The sequence below is a fragment of the Trachypithecus francoisi genome, unplaced genomic scaffold (assembly GCF_009764315.1).
Source record: "Trachypithecus francoisi isolate TF-2019V2 unplaced genomic scaffold, Tfra_2.0 Lachesis_group4, whole genome shotgun sequence".
NCBI classification, from domain to species: Eukaryota; Metazoa; Chordata; class Mammalia; order Primates; family Cercopithecidae; genus Trachypithecus; species Trachypithecus francoisi.
Window position 1 is genome coordinate 41,989,639 of NW_022681469.1, and position 16,989 is coordinate 42,006,627.

Below are 16,989 nucleotides of genomic sequence, written 5' to 3' on the forward strand. Positions count from 1 at the left end.
ATTTTATAGCCAAAGACAATAGAACCTGTAAAGTACAAGGTATTAAAGGTAGGCCCACCTTCAGTGGTGTTTCACATGCAAGTTTTCCTTCTTTGAAACAGAAAAATATTTCCTTGCGATTAGCAAATATTTCATAGATTTAAGAGAAAGATTGCTACTTAAGTCATGATCTCTTGGCCAGGACCAGTGACTCACACCTGTAATCCCAGCACTTTGGGAGGCTTAAGGTGGGAGAATTGCTTGAGGCCAAGGGTTTGAGACCAGCCTTGGCAACATAGTGAGATTCCACCACTACAAAAAAAAAAAAATTATCCCAGTATAGTGGCACGTGCCTATAGTCGGAGCTAGTTGGGAGGTTGAGTATGCTGTAATCATGCCACTGTGCTTCAGCCTGGGTGACAAAGTGAGATCCCATCTAAAAAACAGCAACAAAAACAACAAAAACAAAACTTACTTTCAGTACCTGATATCTCCCTTTATTTTAGCTCACTGCTTGTCATTCGATTGTCCAAGGTAGAACTTGATAGTCATTTTTAACTTGTTCTTTTCCATCATACCTCCTCCTCCAAGTAATTTTAAATTCTGATGACCCTGCCTTTGAAATGTCCTTTTGTTTTCCTTCCTTTCTGTCTCCACTGCCCTTGCTCTGATTTTCTTATAAACTTCCTGCCTTATAACTAGTTTCCTTGCCTCCTGTCCCATTTTCAATAGTGGTATCTATGTTTTCTTTATAATACATATGTAATGATGTCATTTTCTGGATCAAAAACAGAGTCTGCATTTCTTAAGAGAGCTTTCATAATCTAACCCTAACCTATCTTTTTAGCTTCATGTTTTATCAGTCACCCATGGGTAAGTTTAGTGTTCGGAGTAAAGTTAAAGGTTTTTGAGGGATATATGTGGTATTTTCAACCATAGAGATAATTGATATTGCCCAGGGATAATATTCTAATTTAAAAGACATTTTACCTCTGTGAAACCTTTCCCAGCTCCCCTAGAGAAAAAAAGGTAGCATGTAAAAACCAGTTATAATATATACATACTCAGTTACATATTATATGACAAAACATCAGTCAGATCAGTCTCTTGGAACGTAGTGCCTGTAGCGAAACTGAACTTAGCAAATTGTATTAACGTCCCAATAGAACTATTTTCTCTTTTTTGGAAGCCATTATTACCAAAACTTCCCATGGTGGAATAAAGTACTTGATGTACGTCACTTTACACAGTACTTTAAGCATATAAGGTGGCTGATTTTTTTCTTTGGTGGTAGTGGGCTTTTAAAAGCTTGTTTTTATATTGACAGGCATTAGTGTAGATTCCACCTTTCAGTATGGATGGACTCCCCTTATGTATGCTGCTAGTGTTGCCAATGCAGAGCTGGTTCGGGTCCTTCTGGACAGAGGTGCTAATGCAAGCTTTGAGAAGGGTAAGATGTTTCAGATAACTTAAATGATTATGCTTACTATGATTCCTTGATTTCCAAGTAGCTATTATATAAAGTGAAAAAAAACTAAAGCAGTTTGAAGTAACCTTTCTATTTATTATATTATGTAAATACTATACAAAATCAAATTAGAAGCCATACATATTCTGAAAAACTCTTTCCAAAAACATAAATTCCAGTTACAGTATCTTTATAACTGGTTGTTATTATATACCTTTAACTTTAAGGTTTTGGTTGTTTTTAAAGGAAAAATTCTTTGAAAGAAACATTAAAAAGCTTGTAATTTAGTGCAAATTACTTGAAAATCAGTCTGGAATTTTAAACTAAACTCCAAATTACATCACTCAAAGTTATTTCAAAGATAGTTCATGAAATCCATCTTTGTCCTTGTTACTAAATAATTTCCATTCAGTAGTACTTTGAGTGTTAGAAGAACAACAGTATATGAGCAAATCCAGTTTAATTATTACATTGAATTCCTGATTACTTATTTTTAACATATTTTCAATAGACAACTAAATTTGCTTCATAATTTCAGGTATAGGTTTCATTTTAGAATTGATTTTTACATTAATTTTATACCTACAATTTTATTCTTTTTTCTCATTTATATAGTTTACATAAATTTCTGTCTTAACAACAGTTTCATGTTTAATTTTTTCTGTTAGGTTTTTCTTTTTATGGTATCATTTAAAAATATCACTTGGCCAGGCATAGTGGCTCATGCTTATAATCCTAGCACTAGCACTTTGGGAGTTCTTGGCAGGAGGATCACTTGAACCCAGGAGTTCAGGATCTGCCTGGACAACATAGTGAGACTTTGTCTCTGCTAAAAATAAAAACATATTAACCGGAGGTGGTGGCACACACTTACGACCTCACCTACTCAGAAAGCTGAGGCAAAAGGACTGCTTGAACCCCGGAGTTTGAGGTTGCAGTAAGTTATGATCATGCTGCTGCACTCCAGCCTGGACAACAGAGTGAGACACTGTCTCAAAAAAAAGAAAAATTACTCAATGAAAGCTATGCCTAGGAATGAGGTTTTCAAAAGTGTATAAAATATTGTGCTCAAAAAATTAATAATTATTATTTTTATACTTCTCCCTCCTTGTAATCAGAGGGATACTTAGAGTTATAAAATATATTTTTCACAGAATATACACATAAGTTCCTTTATGTGTCCCACAATAACCCTATCACATACAAAGGGCAGATATTAGGTTCTTATCTGTATATTAGATCTGATGAGATGTTAAGACATCACAGGAGTTACAGTTTCTCAGTGGCAGGATTGGGACTAGAATATGCTCTGTCAATATTGAACCACTAATGTGAATCATAGCTGTGGTGACCTGTTTTGAAGTCTTAATTCAAAATAGGTGTTTTTTGTGTTTAATTTACTCTAATCTTTGCTGACACCATGAGAGCCAAGGGAAGAAGAGTTTTAGAAAACAATGAGTTCAGAAAGATCAAGTACAAAAGTACTGAAAAGAAACCAAACCAATGGATGTGGCAGTTACAGCAATTTCAGTAGGGTAGTTTATAAGCCAGATTTCAGGAGCTTTCAAATGGGTAAGAAGTGAAATCAGGGAATATAGATCATTGTTTCCCAAACATGAGCTTAGCAAGGCAAATTTTAACAAAAACTGTTCAAATCCAGACAGTGTGGCTATGTCCATGTCCTTAACCACTTTCTGTTCTCTTGAAGTAATGGGAATAAGAGGGGAAGGAAGTTAAATGACTTATAGATAAACTTTGGAGACTGAAGGGATTCATGTCTTATCTCATCTTTTGATGAAGGAAGACAAAGTTATCTGCTAAGAGTGAGAGATTCGGGAGGAGGTTATAGAGTTTTAGAGTGCAATAATAGAATGTTTTGAGTGGTAAAGACATCAAATAGATGCTCTTGATGTATGGGGGTTTTCCCTCACTTTTCTATTCACTATAGATAAGCAAACTATTTTGATAACTGCATGTTCTGCTCATGGCTCAGAGGAACAGATCTTGAAGTGTGTAGAGCTACTACTTTCAAGAAATGCTGATCCAAATGTTGCTTGTAGGTAAGAGCCTTTATATCTGTTCAAAATTCAAGTCGAATCATAATTTTTCTTTGGTATCAGCCTTTTAAAAATCATGAACAGTGTTTACTTGGCCAAAGAGTTGATGAATGAAAATAGTTCATAAGGTCATGGTTCCAATTCTATAAGATTATCAGAGGAAGCGGATATCATGAAGGTAGTCTTTCAACTTTACATTTTGAGAGGAATGTCATAATTTAGAATGAGAGGAAAAGGAGGACAATAAACTATAGTATAATTTCTTATGAATCATACTCCTCAAAAGAATATGGCGATTGACCTATAAGAGTAAAGCCTCTTAATATTCTCTCTGTATAATATTTAACAGCTAAACAATTTTACAAAAATACGAAGAAAATATATCCATTTTCTATTTTCTTAAGTGTTTACATTTTCTTAAGACTTCATGAATTAACTAGGTAATAACATGTATGTAATAGCCCCTAGATACATAGAAGTCAAGCAGTAAATGTTATCTTGCATCTTTTGAAATGTCAGTAATAAAAATCAGAATGCTTAAAATTTCTATCACATTGGCTTCCTTTCTGACTGCATCTTGTATTTCATCTTCCTATTAAATCTCTCTTTGTGTTTCATTTAATCTTTAAAATGAGTAGGAAGTACCCATCTAACAAAAATGTCTAGCACAAATAGAATTATTATTCATAATTCTTTAGTTCAGATAATAATTATCTAGTACCTGATATATAGAAATAATTATGCTTTACTCTAGAAGTTTTGTTCTAAATTAGTTTAGTTTATATGATACCTGGACAGCAACCTTGGAAGGTACTTTACAGCTTTAGATAATTCCTAAATCTCTGTTGAGATTTTTTAAAATATATTTTGGTCTAGTTGTAGTGGTTCTCAAGCAAGGTCTATTTGACCTTTCAGGGGACATTAGGCAATGTCTAGAGACATTTTTGATTGTTATACCTGAGAGATACTACTGGTACCTAGTGGATAGAAGCCAGGGTTGCTGCTGAACATCCCAAAATGCATAGGACAACCCCTCAAAACAAAGAATTACAAATCCCAAAATGTCAGTAGTGCCACGGTTGAGAAACCGTGATCTAGTGTGAAAAGGGCCAAGGTTTATTGAGTGAATAATTAATATTTAAACAAAGATAAAAAAGAACTGACAGAGAAACTACCTGCAAACCTTTATTTTTTTTTTAAGGCAGGGTCTCGCTCTGTCACCCAGGCTGGAGTGCAGTGGCACCATTGTGGCTCACTGTAACCTCTGCCTCCCAGTCTCAGGTGATCCTCCCACCTCAGCCTCCAGAGTAGCTGGGACTACAGGCACACACTACCACACTTGGCTAATTTTTGTATTTTTTGTAGAGATAGGGTTTCACTATGTTGCCCAGGCTGGTCTTAAACTCCAGGGCTCAAGCAATCTGCCTGCCTCAGCCTCCCAAAGTACTGGGATTAAAAGTATAAACCACCATGACTGGCCTACCTGCAAATTTTTTTTTTTTTTTTGGTTTGTTTTTTGTTTTGAGACAGAGTCTCGCTCTGTCGCCCAGGCTGGAGTGGAGTGGCGTGATCTTGGCTCACTGCAACCTCTGCTTCCTGGGATCAGATGATTCTCCTGCCTTCGCCTCCTGAGTAGCTAGGATTACAGACGCATGCCACCATGCCCGGCTAATTTTTGTATTTCTAGTAAAACAGGGTTTCACCGTGTTGGCCAGACTGGTCTCAAACTCCTGACCTCGTGATCCACCCACTTCGGCCTCCCAAAGAGCTGGGATTATAGGCATGGCCACTGCACCCCGCCTCAGACTTTTAACCAAAACTTTTATCCTGTCATATATGGTACAATCCTAAATAAAATGTAACTTTTGGATCTGGTTTTATCTTGGAATTAGGACATGTGCTTTAGTACTCCTCACTAAAGTAAACTTCCATGAGTGTTGTAATTTTGATGTATACCTTTAGAAGTGACATAAGATAAAACTTTTGCTTGATGCTCTTCACTTTATTTTTTTCCGACTGCCTCTATGAGATTTTGTAGGTAGTGAAGTCTTTACCCTCCTAATCACCTAAAATGTTGTAAACATACAGAATTCAGTCAAGCCAGTGTCATAGGTTCTAGACTATTCTGTCTTCTCAAGAACTAGAAGATATCCTTTAGGTACATAAGATGTATTGGGAAAAACAGATTCCATTTGAATTAAAATGACACAAGGTTAGCATCTTATGCTAAAAACTATAAGGCAATCACACTATAAGGCAATTTCAAAACTGAAAATCCTAAATAAGCAGATGAATTTGAAAGAGGACAAGATTAAGATTGGTATGTGATCAACTCTCTAAAATAATCGGAGAATTTATAGAATGATTGAAGAAAATAAAGCAATCTGCATTTAATTAATTAATGTGAGAAATAACCTGAAAAACTATTCAGCTGCTTATTTTTTAATGCTCAAAACATAAAGCAATAAAATTGAATTGTGTTTTCTTGATAGAGCTGATAAGAGGGTAAGTTATGGCAAATCGTGCTTTTTAGGCTGCAAATTTTAAAAGAAGGATAGCATTAGGGGACATGGAGGAGTAGCTTACTGTCAGTGTAAAAGACAAAACATATCAGGACACAAGAGGAGTACAATGAAATTTGGAGAGAATTTTATAGCTAACTCATTAGCAGTGACAAAAGTCAAAACCTATTAGAAGATTGGGAGCTTTAGATTCTTGTAAAAAGTGCCAAAACATACCAGCAATACGTCTGGGAACCACTCTTCAGATGTCAAGGAGAAAAACAGATCTTTAGATGAATTTACTTTCAAGCTGTTGATGTAGCCTCTTTTGTTGATCAATGCCTTTGCTAAGAAAAATTACCTCTCAAGAAAAAGAGCACAAGGAAAGAGTCAGCCATAAAATATAAATGGCTAGATTTTGCGAAAGCTAAATAGGTGGTCACATATTTGATAGCTGCAAAGAAAGATGGCTTCTAACTTTTTTTTTTAAACTAATACGGGATCAGTAGTCTTGTCTCATGAAGTGAAAGTAATAGCAAAGTCTTGGAGATCAGCCTCTAAGCTTGAGATTGAAGTCTCAGTTTCCATATGTAAAGTAGCATGAACTCTTCTCCATTCTATGGAAATACCTCAAAAGACAGGATCTTACTTTGAGATAAAATGGGGAAAAATGAGTTACTGATTTGTATTAGGGGCAGGAAGATAATTTCTAGAGGTTTGTAGATCTTAAAATGAAAGTCACTTGAATTCCTTGGTTCTGTTTGCACTGCACTACAAGTGGGTAGATAGAAGAATAAAGATTAAGAAGAAACTGTTGAATTTCCTCTATTTAACTAATTAGAAATCTCGCTGAATGGTACTGAGGGAATTCTGTAATAGTTTAAATTTTTTAACTTGTGCATAATTTACATACACATAATTAAAATACCCACATTTTCAGTGTATAGTTGGATCAGTTTTGAATAATGCATGCATTTGTGTAACTTACACCACAAGATGGGATATTTTTATCACTCCAGAAAGTTCCATTGTGTCTCTTGCCAATCAGGTTCCCTCTCCACCAGAAGCAACCATGTGATCCGGATCTTGTTTCTACCACTATAAATTTTTTCTCTTCTAGAATTATACAGTATTTTTGTGATTGATTTAACTGGGTGTAATAAATTTTAAGACTCATCCATGCTCTGTGTATTAGTAGTTTGCTATTTTCTTTATGGCCTGAGAAAAACAAGTGTTCCAGTAAGGCAGAAAAATCGATTGGCTTAGAAATTAAAAGTAACGACAAAAAAGCCACAGAGTAGTTAACTAGACTTCAGTAGGCAGAATGTTAAAATATTTAGGCTCTGTGCTAAGACAGAATGAGTGCTGACAATATACTACATTTTTCTAAGTCGCTAAACAGAGACAAGTGCCTTGCATCAGTGCTTCAAGTAGCAAGTACTGACTATCCACTCCTTTATTTTATTTATTTATTTATTTATTTATTTATTTATTTTGAGATGGAGTCTCTCTCTGTCACTCAGGCTGGAGTGCAATGGTGGATCTCCACTGACTGCAACCTTCAGCTGCCAGGTTCAAGTGATTCTTGCCTCAGCCTCCCAAGTAGCTAGGCCTACAGGTGTGCCACAACTCCTGGCTAATTTTGGTATTTTTAGTAGAGATGGGGTTTCACCATGTTAGCCAGGCTAGTCTCAAACTTCTAACCTTAAGTGATCCACCTGCCTTGGCCTCCCAAAGTATTGGGGTTACAGGCATGAATCACTGCACCTGGCCCACTCCTTTATTTTACCCACTGAATTGCTTATTGGGAATCATGTTTGGAGTATGTTGCGGTTGTCTCCATTTGTTTTGCTTCAGCAAGCCATTTGTGTATGTGTACTAAACATTAATATCACTAAGTACCTTTTTTTGTTGTTGTTGTTTTTAATTTCATTTTTTTCAGTTTTCTTTCAAAGTTCCCCTTTATGTGCAGGGGCTACATTCCAAGACCCCTAGTGGATGCCTGAAAACATGGATAGTACCAAACCCTATAAATACTGTTTTTTTTTTCCCTAGGCATACATATATGTGATAATTTATAAATTAGGCATAGTAAGAGACTAACAATAACTAATAAAATAGAACAATGATAATAATATACTGTAATAAAAATTATGTGAATATGGTTTCTCTCAAAATATCTTACTGTACTGTACTCACCTTTCTTGGTGACCTGAAAAGATCTGTCAATCTGATCTTTGGATGTGTAGTATATCATGCTGGACAAAAGATGATTCATATCTCAAGTGGGACAGTACAAAATCTCATCACACTATTTAGGACAGCGTGCAATTCAAAAGTTATGAATTTTTTATTTAATATTTTTGGACCTCAGGTTAATGCAGACAGCAAAACCACAGATAAAGAGATACCATCTCATGCCAGTTAGAATGGCGATCATTAAAAAGTGAGGAAACCACAGATGCTGGAAAGGATGTGGAGAAATAGGAACACTTTTACACTGTTGGTGGGAGTGTAAATTAGTTCAATCGCTGTGGAAGACAGTGTGGTGATTCCTCAAGGATCTAGAACAAGAAATACCATTTGACCCAGGATTCCCATTACTAGGTATATACTCAAAGGATTATAAATTATTCTACTATAAAGACACTTGCACACGTATGTTTATTGCGGCACTGTTCACAATAACAAAGACTTGGAACCAACCCAAATGCCCATCAGTGGCAGACTAGATAAAGAAAATGTGGCACATACACACTGTGGAATACTATGCAGCCATAAAAAAGAAGGAGTTCATGTCCTTGCAGGGACATGGATGAAACTGGAAACCATCATTCTCAGCAAACTGACACAATAATAGAAAACCAAACACCACATATTCTCACTCGTGAGTGGGAGTTGAACAGTGGGAACCCATGGACACAGGGAGGGGAACATCACACACCAAGGCCTATCAGGCGATTGGGGGGCTGGGAGAGGGATAGCATTAGGAGAAATACCTAATGTAGATGATGGGTTTATGGGTGCACAAACCACCATGACACGTGTATACTAATGGAGCAAACCTGCACGTTCTACACATGTACCCCAGAACTTAAAGTATAATAAAATAAATAATTAAATTGTTATCATTTGATGGTAAACATTTCCAAACTTACTAAATAGGCATGTTAAAGGAGTAATTCTCATCTGCTTTAAAGTTTATATTGCACCCAAATTTTGTTTTAAGTAAACATTTAAATTTGCTAATATCATTTGGATTCCTGTGTGTCATTGTTTTGTGCAAAAATTTTGGAGCTTCTTCCAACATTTCTTCTGTTTCATCTTGAAAGTAGCTTCTTGAAAAAGCATCACTTTAATGTGGTATTATTAATTTAGGTATCTCCATCATGATACCATGACAAGCATCTTCTAAATTTTGGGTTGCCACCTCAGTTCTACAAAATCTCGCATCTATCGTTTCTTCAAATATTACATCCTCCTTCTGAGCCTCTGGTTGTATATCCATTATATCTTCTCACTGTATCCTCAATATCTTTCTTTCATTTTCCATTTTTCAGTCTCATGCCATATTCTGGATTATAGCTTCTGATCCTCCCTCTATGTCACTAAATCTCACTTCACCTTCTAATGTGTTGTTGAAATAATGGATTTAGTTCCTCAGTTTTTAAGAAATTTTTAAAAACTTCTAGATTCTCTCACAATTTTGGTCCAAATTATCTAACTTACAATTACTAGAAATAGAAATCAGCATCTTCTACATTTTTAAATGGTTTATTTATAACTATTTTTGTGTCAGCTCTGTAATTCTTTCCTTGTCATGCAAACTTCTTTTTTAAAATGTTATTTAAAATAGCTTTGGAAATAGCATTGATTTAATTCATGGACAACTTTCCATATGATATGCAGATCCACTTTGTTTTTTTATTATTTTTTCTTTATTTTCTTTTATTTTTCCGTTTTCCATCTATGGAACTTATGGTAAAAACTGACAACTTGAAAGCCATTTTTAAAATTAAGCCTCTAGGACACAAATTATATCTCATGCTTCTCTTGGATCTTGATACTGACAGTATTTAACACAGTGTACAGTATGTGGCAAATATGGAAATGTAATACTGGTTTATTTGGGCTTTAGAATTTGTTTGGGGACTTTATAATTTTTAAATGAAACATTCATTGAATATTTGCTGTGTAATAGGCACTGTGTTAATTGCTTGTCTGTGTTAATACATTGCATTGTCTAAATAATCTTTACAACTCACTGATAAATGGTATGTTATTTTTCACAGAACAGAAAATTGGTGCTCAAGCATTTAAGTGCCTTTGAATGTAACAGAGGTTTGATAAGGGTATTTATAACAGTTTAATCTGAACAGGATCCACCAGTAGAATGTATTTATATTCCTCATCTTGTCTATATTTAGGATGTTTTCACAACAGTTTAAACAGCATGACTTTTTATATTGTTGCAAAACACGTTTGTGTTAAACTTCCTGTATCTTTGTGTTTGGGTTTCTTTTTTTTTTTTCTGTCTCGTTCCCTAATTTATAGTTGAATATTTTCACTTAAACACTCTAAAACTACAAAAGTATGGGAACAGAAAAATGTTACCATTTTAACTTAGCTTAATCACCTGTAGGTCTGAAAACAAGGTGGCCTTCAGTCAAATTAATTGGAACTTGGCATAGTAAATCTTCAATTTAACCTTAAATTTGGAGTTGACATTTTTATTGTTAGAATAAGCCTTTAAAAAATATATGCAATTAACATTTTTGTTATTAGAAATTGTGGGTTTTCCCCCTAGTTTGCTGAAACCTTTTCTTGTATTAAAAAAAAAAAAAGATTTTTTTACATTTAGAAGGCAATTTCTCTAGCATATATATTTGTTACATTAAGATTGCTCAGTCATAAGATAAGGGTTTTGTAAAGTGATGTGGCATTTTAATTTCAATAGATGCTTTATTACCATTGATAAGGCACAACACATTAATTAATGCCCTAGGTTTTGACGTAATCATTGTGTAATTGTTAACTTGTTGAATGTTATTACATGTTTTAATAAACAGAAGATAATGTTGCCTACTTTCTCAGAACATAAATTTAGTTGTAAATGTCACAGGAGCAGTTTGGTAGATAAAAATGTAATTTTGGCTTACAATAGTGACTTGTTTTCTAGTTGTAAGTAAACGTGTGACATATCTTTGCTCTAAAAGCATAGACTAGAATTACAAAACTATTATTTCATAAAGAATTTTTAGAAATCTTATTTAGAAAACATTACTAGAAATTGTCATTTATGTTGTAGTTTTTCTTTTTAGCCTTTTAAAAACTATAAATAATCAAGACATTTTTGTCATAAGATATTAAAATAATATAGAAGTTCATTTGGTAAATCATGAGTCTTTGTTGACTAAAGAAATTCCTTAAATTCTCTGCCCCAGGATAGCTATTTTAAGTACTTTGATAAATGTCCCTAATCCTTTTTAAAAATACACATTTTCATACAAATGAACACACACACACACACACACACACACACAGACACTTCTTTTCACTTGTTTGGGATCTTTCCTTGTCAGTACATAAGTTTACCTTCGTTTTTTAGCTGCTTAATATTCCTTATTATTAATGCACTGTAATTTATTAAACCATTATGTTGACAGCATTTAAGTTGTTTGTAATTTTTATTGTTATGTTGTATGGGTAGTTAAGAGTACTGTCTTATGAGCCAGACTGCCAAGGTTTGAATCCCAACTTTGTCATTTACTAGCTCTATAATTGGGCAAGTTATTCATCTTTTCAGTTTCATTCTTACATTAGGGGATAAAAATACCACTCACATCATTAAGTTGCTTTGTGTTTAGAATAGTGCTAAGCCACAGAGTAAGCGTCAGATGTTTGTTTGCCCTAACAATGATGATAATATCCTTGGTGCGTGTTAATTCTGTAGAAGACTTCCAGAAGTAGAATTGCTCAAAAGGTTTGCACATTTAAAATCTTTCAAGTTATATCCAAACTGTCCTCCAAAAAGTTTTTTCCACTTTACATTGGTAAACCATGTGAAAGTATCCATTTTGTTTTTGGCATTTTTGCTAACATATTATTAGGCTTTGTGGTTTGAACAATATCATGGATAAAAGTGAACATGTTATATAGTTTTGTTATTTTTCTGATTTTTAGTTTGAACATCATTCCTTATGTTTTTAGCCTTTTATATATTTTTTAATAAATTGCCCCCATTATTTTAAAATTTACCTCTTATCTACATATAGGAGCTGATTTTACCTTTGTTAGCAGTTTTACCTGTATGCAGACAGTGATAGATATCTTAGGGTTACCTTACATATTTAAGGCATATGTTAATATTGCTATTCAGATACCTAGAAATCTAACTGGCCCTTTTGAAAGCACAAAATAGGATAGAGGTGAAGAAAGCTAGGTGATGAAAAGCTCTTGGCACTAATTTTTCAAAACACATACATAAAAACCAAGATCACACACAAACACCTCTCAAATTCTGACTTGACTTTTATCTTATTAGTGTCTGGTACATGGTAGGAAATTACTATTTCTAAATTGAACTAAATTCTCCATCAAATAGACTACCTCTTGATAAGTCTTATTGATTGTAATAATGTTATACACACTGATTAGGTTAAAATTATACCACTACCTCCTTATAAAATTTGTTTGAGAATTTAAGCTTTTTTGTCTTTTGCTATACTTTACATTCTAAATTTGAAAGGACAGCTTAATTGCTTTCATTTAAAAAGGTGATTTTTTTTTTTTCCTCTTACATCTTTCAGGAAAACAACTTTCCATACCCTGTCCTGAAGTACTAATAGCTGATATCAGGGAACTAGTATATGAGTTTATAATTTATTGTTTGTAAGTTGTCTAACTCTAGTGTATTGGTTTTCAACAGTATAATGATAACCAGAAATTCTCAATGAGAATCTCTCCAAAAACAACCCTGCTATGCTTGAATAAAAACCCTGTTATCCTTTCTTTGTAATTTTTTACATTGTTTCATCTGCCATTTTATTGTAAAATTGTATTATAATGGCAAAATGGTCATAATTTTCATTGTTAAAATTAAGCAAAAATGTATTTTGAGTTACTGTATTAAGAAAAATTGAAAATTACTTATTTGTGAATGATCTTGGACTCAGAATTTATGTCCCAAGTCCTGTTACTATAAGCTTCATGACCTTGCTAACTTCTGAAACTGAACTTTTATTTTTCATTTATGGAATAAGATAAGAAAATTTGTTTCACTGATTTTGCTGGATTCTGGTGACAGTCCGATGCAATATCATGTAAAATTGTTTTGTAAAAAGTGTTGCATATAAATATGACAAGTTTCTAAAAAGATAGCTGATGCCATTAAAGAATCACACTGTAGTTGTGACTGTACTACTAAGCAGATACAAGGAGTACCTATTAATAATTAGGGGTAGTATGTTTTCAAGGAAATAGTAAAAATAAATTATCTATGTAAAAAGTTTATTTATAAGGGATATGTTACACAAAATTATAGAAGTATTTATAATAAATGTGTAATCCCAAAAGAATTAATGAGAATTTTGCGTGTTCCTAAAACAAGCAGTAGGATGATTAACAAACAAAGTCATAAATATGGTCCTCATCCATTCCTATTCTAAGCTAGTTAAACATACATTTTCTAGGTGAGAGAGAACAATATTTTTCTTTCTTGGAAGCCTCACTTGGATTTGTTTAACTCTTCTTTTTAATCTTTTATGGAGAGGAAGTAGTGAAGTTTTTTCTTTCACATAATAAAAATATGTTTTTATTTGGGTGTTTTAGCTCGTATACATATTTGTTTTCAAATTTTACTAAATTTTATGCATCCTGGTAGTTTTTCAAATAACTGACAAGGTCCCCCTTAATTTGTATGTTATTCATTTTTATTAAACAGATAACAGTGTCATTAAATCTTGGATTATCTTATAATTAACATTCCACATTTGAATGTGTTCTTCCTGAACATATAGTTGAATTCAAATTTCTTTATCCCCTTTTGGCTGTCTAAAATATTTTATTTAAGATAAAGCGGCCGGGCGCGGTGGCTCAAGCCTGTAATCCCAGCACTTTGGGAGGCCGAGACGGGCGGATCACGAGGTCAGGAGATCGAGACCATCCTGGCTAACACGGTGAAACCCCATCTCTACTAAAAATACAAAAAACTAGCCAGGCGAGGTGGCGGGCGCCTGTAGTCCCAGCTACTCGGGAGGCTGAGGCAGGAGAATGGCGTAAACCCGGGAGGCGGAGCTTGCAGTGAGCTGAGATCCGGCCACTGCACTCCAGCCTGGGCGACAGAGCGAGACTCCGTCTCAACAAAAAAAAAAAAAAAAAAAAAGATAAAGCAAGGGACTTTTCTGACACCTTATTTATATTTTCAGTGACAAACTGTAAAGGAACACTGACTTAAAGCAGATTTCTTTTTTGCTAATATGTTTAACTTTTAACTATTAGAATTCTGAATTTTTTTTTAAATAAATTATTTCCTTGTTTTACTGGTTCTTTTTAGAGCTGTTAGCATATCAAAACTGTAATTCATACAGTCTTTGAAAAGCTATGTTTTGCCTAATTATTCTAATTTTTCTTTAAATATGTTTTAAGTAAAACAATACAGTGTGGTTAAAGGACCCTTTGTATCCTCCCCAATCATAATTATTCCCTTTCCTTCTTTCTTTCTGATAGAAGCAACCACAGTCTTGTAATTGGTGTGTACTTTTTCTGCCCAAGTTAAATTACAGAAGTGATCATCTGTGCGTGTGTATGTAATCATCCATAAACATTATATAATGCCACTTGACATACTTTTTATTCCACTTTCTTATTGAGATCTCATTTACAAAATGAAATCCATAGATCTTCAGTGTAGAGTTTTTATTGTGACAAATACATACACCCATGTAACCCACATCTGTTTCAAAATATAGAACATTCTTCCTTACCCTAGGAAGCTCCCTTAGGCCCCTTCCAAGATAATCCCCTGAACCCAGAAGGCAGCCACTCATTATTTTTTCTTACCCTGCATTAGTGCTATTTACTACATTATGCAGTATTGTACTTCTTAACGTCTAAATTCTTTTGCTCAGCGTGTTTTTGAGAACCTATGTTTTGTGCCCCAGTAGTTCATTTCTTTTTACTGCTGAGAAATGTTCTAATGTTTGGCTATATTACAGTTTGCTTATTCTCCTAGTTTGCTTTTCATTATTAATATCTAGCTGAATTCTACTATGGTGAAGGAACATATTCTGTATATTTGAGATCTTTGAAATTTGTTGAGATGTTCTTTATAGCCCAGCCTATGGTCAATTTTTGCACTATAAAATAATGTGATTTGGCAATGGTTAGGTGTAATGGTCTACTGTGATATTGTGATATAATAAATATATATTTGGTCTTTGTCCCCTGGTTCCTGGGACAAGCTCCTTCATGCCTTGTAATTTCTTGAATGATGGGGTGATCTTTTGAATGATGTAGAGCATATTTGGTTAAAATATTTGGTCTTAATCACTGGCTCCTGACACTAGAACTTCTGAAACCCTTGGAATCTCCCGAGCGATAAGAGTCTTTAGACATCTCATACTAATGAGATGACTGGTTGTCGGGGAGGGAGGCAGAAAGACCAAGACATGATTAAAAGGTAGAAATTTTTAACACTACCCACTGACCTCCACAGAGAGATGAAAGAGGCTGGAGATTGAGGTAATTACCAATGGCCAATGATTTAATGATCCCTTCATAAAAAAACCCTAAACTGTAGGATTTGTGGAGAGCTTTTGAGTTGGTGAATATGAGAAAGTACTGGCAGAGTAGCATGGTGAAATCTCACACCATCCCTCTCCTTCCCACCTGGGAGGTAAATTATCTCTCTGTCCAGCGTATCTGGACGAAGACTCTTTACACACTACCTGGCTGTTAGTCATCTACATTATCTTCTCCTGACATCCAACCATAGACATTGTCATGGCTTGATAATGCAGGATCACCAGAAGCAGATGATCCTCCTTCTAATGTATTGTAAGAAGGTCAAAGTAGCTTAACACTACATCACAATGCCTGTCATTCACCCTGCTTCATCTCGTCACATATGCATTTTATCATTACATATCATCACAAGAAGAAAAAGGATGAATATAGTGCAATAAGATATTTTGAGAGAAAGATCACATTTACATAACTTTTATTGAATGTATTATTGCAATTGTTTTGTTCCTGTTATCTCTTACTGCTCCTGATTTGCAAATTAAATTTTTTCATACGCACATATGTATAGGAAAAAAACATAGTATTTAAAGGGTTCACTACTATCTGTGGCCTCAGCCATCCACTGGGGGTCTTGGAGCGTATCCCCCATGGATAAAGCAGTGACTACTGTCCTGATTTTTTTTTTTTTACTTCCGTGTTCTATCAGTTACTGAGATCTGCATTTTGGTCAACTTTTGCTTACATCTTTTAAGCCTACCATATCCCTGATGCATTGACCTTTTACTTTTATAAAGTGTACCCCTTTGTATATAGTAATTCTTACTTCATTATAATATACTTAATCTAATATTGGTATAGGTATATCAGCTTTCTTGAGCATGTGTATAGTGTTTTTCCATCTTTTTGCTTTCAGCCTTTCTATGTGCTTTTATTTAAGTAATATATAGTTCTCCTTTTTTAAGCCAGATTGATTGACAGTAGTTTTATTTTCACTGAAGTATTTAGTCTACCTGCCTTTAATGTGCACACTGATAGGTGTTTCATTAGTCAGTGCTCTTTTTTTCCAGTTCTGATTATTTTTTGATTAATCAAATATTACGTTTTATTATTTCATTTTCTATCTTGTTGTAGTTACTCATTCTTTTGTTATTCTTTGAGTGGCTCCCCTAGAGATTATAACATATATTCTTATTAGTCTACTCTAAATTAGTACTTTTAACAATTCCTGGACAATGCAGGA

At 34.2% G+C, this 16,989-nt stretch overlaps 1 protein-coding gene across 1 annotated transcript in view; it reads left to right on the forward strand.

Annotated features, from left to right (window-relative positions):
• ASZ1 (ankyrin repeat, SAM and basic leucine zipper domain containing 1) overlaps positions 1-16,989 on the forward strand; it is a 65,450-nt gene that overhangs the window by 4,010 nt on the left and 44,451 nt on the right. The window contains exons 3-4 of the mRNA XM_033193574.1: positions 1,307-1,429; positions 3,396-3,507. Coding sequence (XP_033049465.1) covers positions 1,307-1,429; positions 3,396-3,507 — 235 coding nt within the window. The remainder of the gene's footprint in view (positions 1-1,306; positions 1,430-3,395; positions 3,508-16,989) is intronic.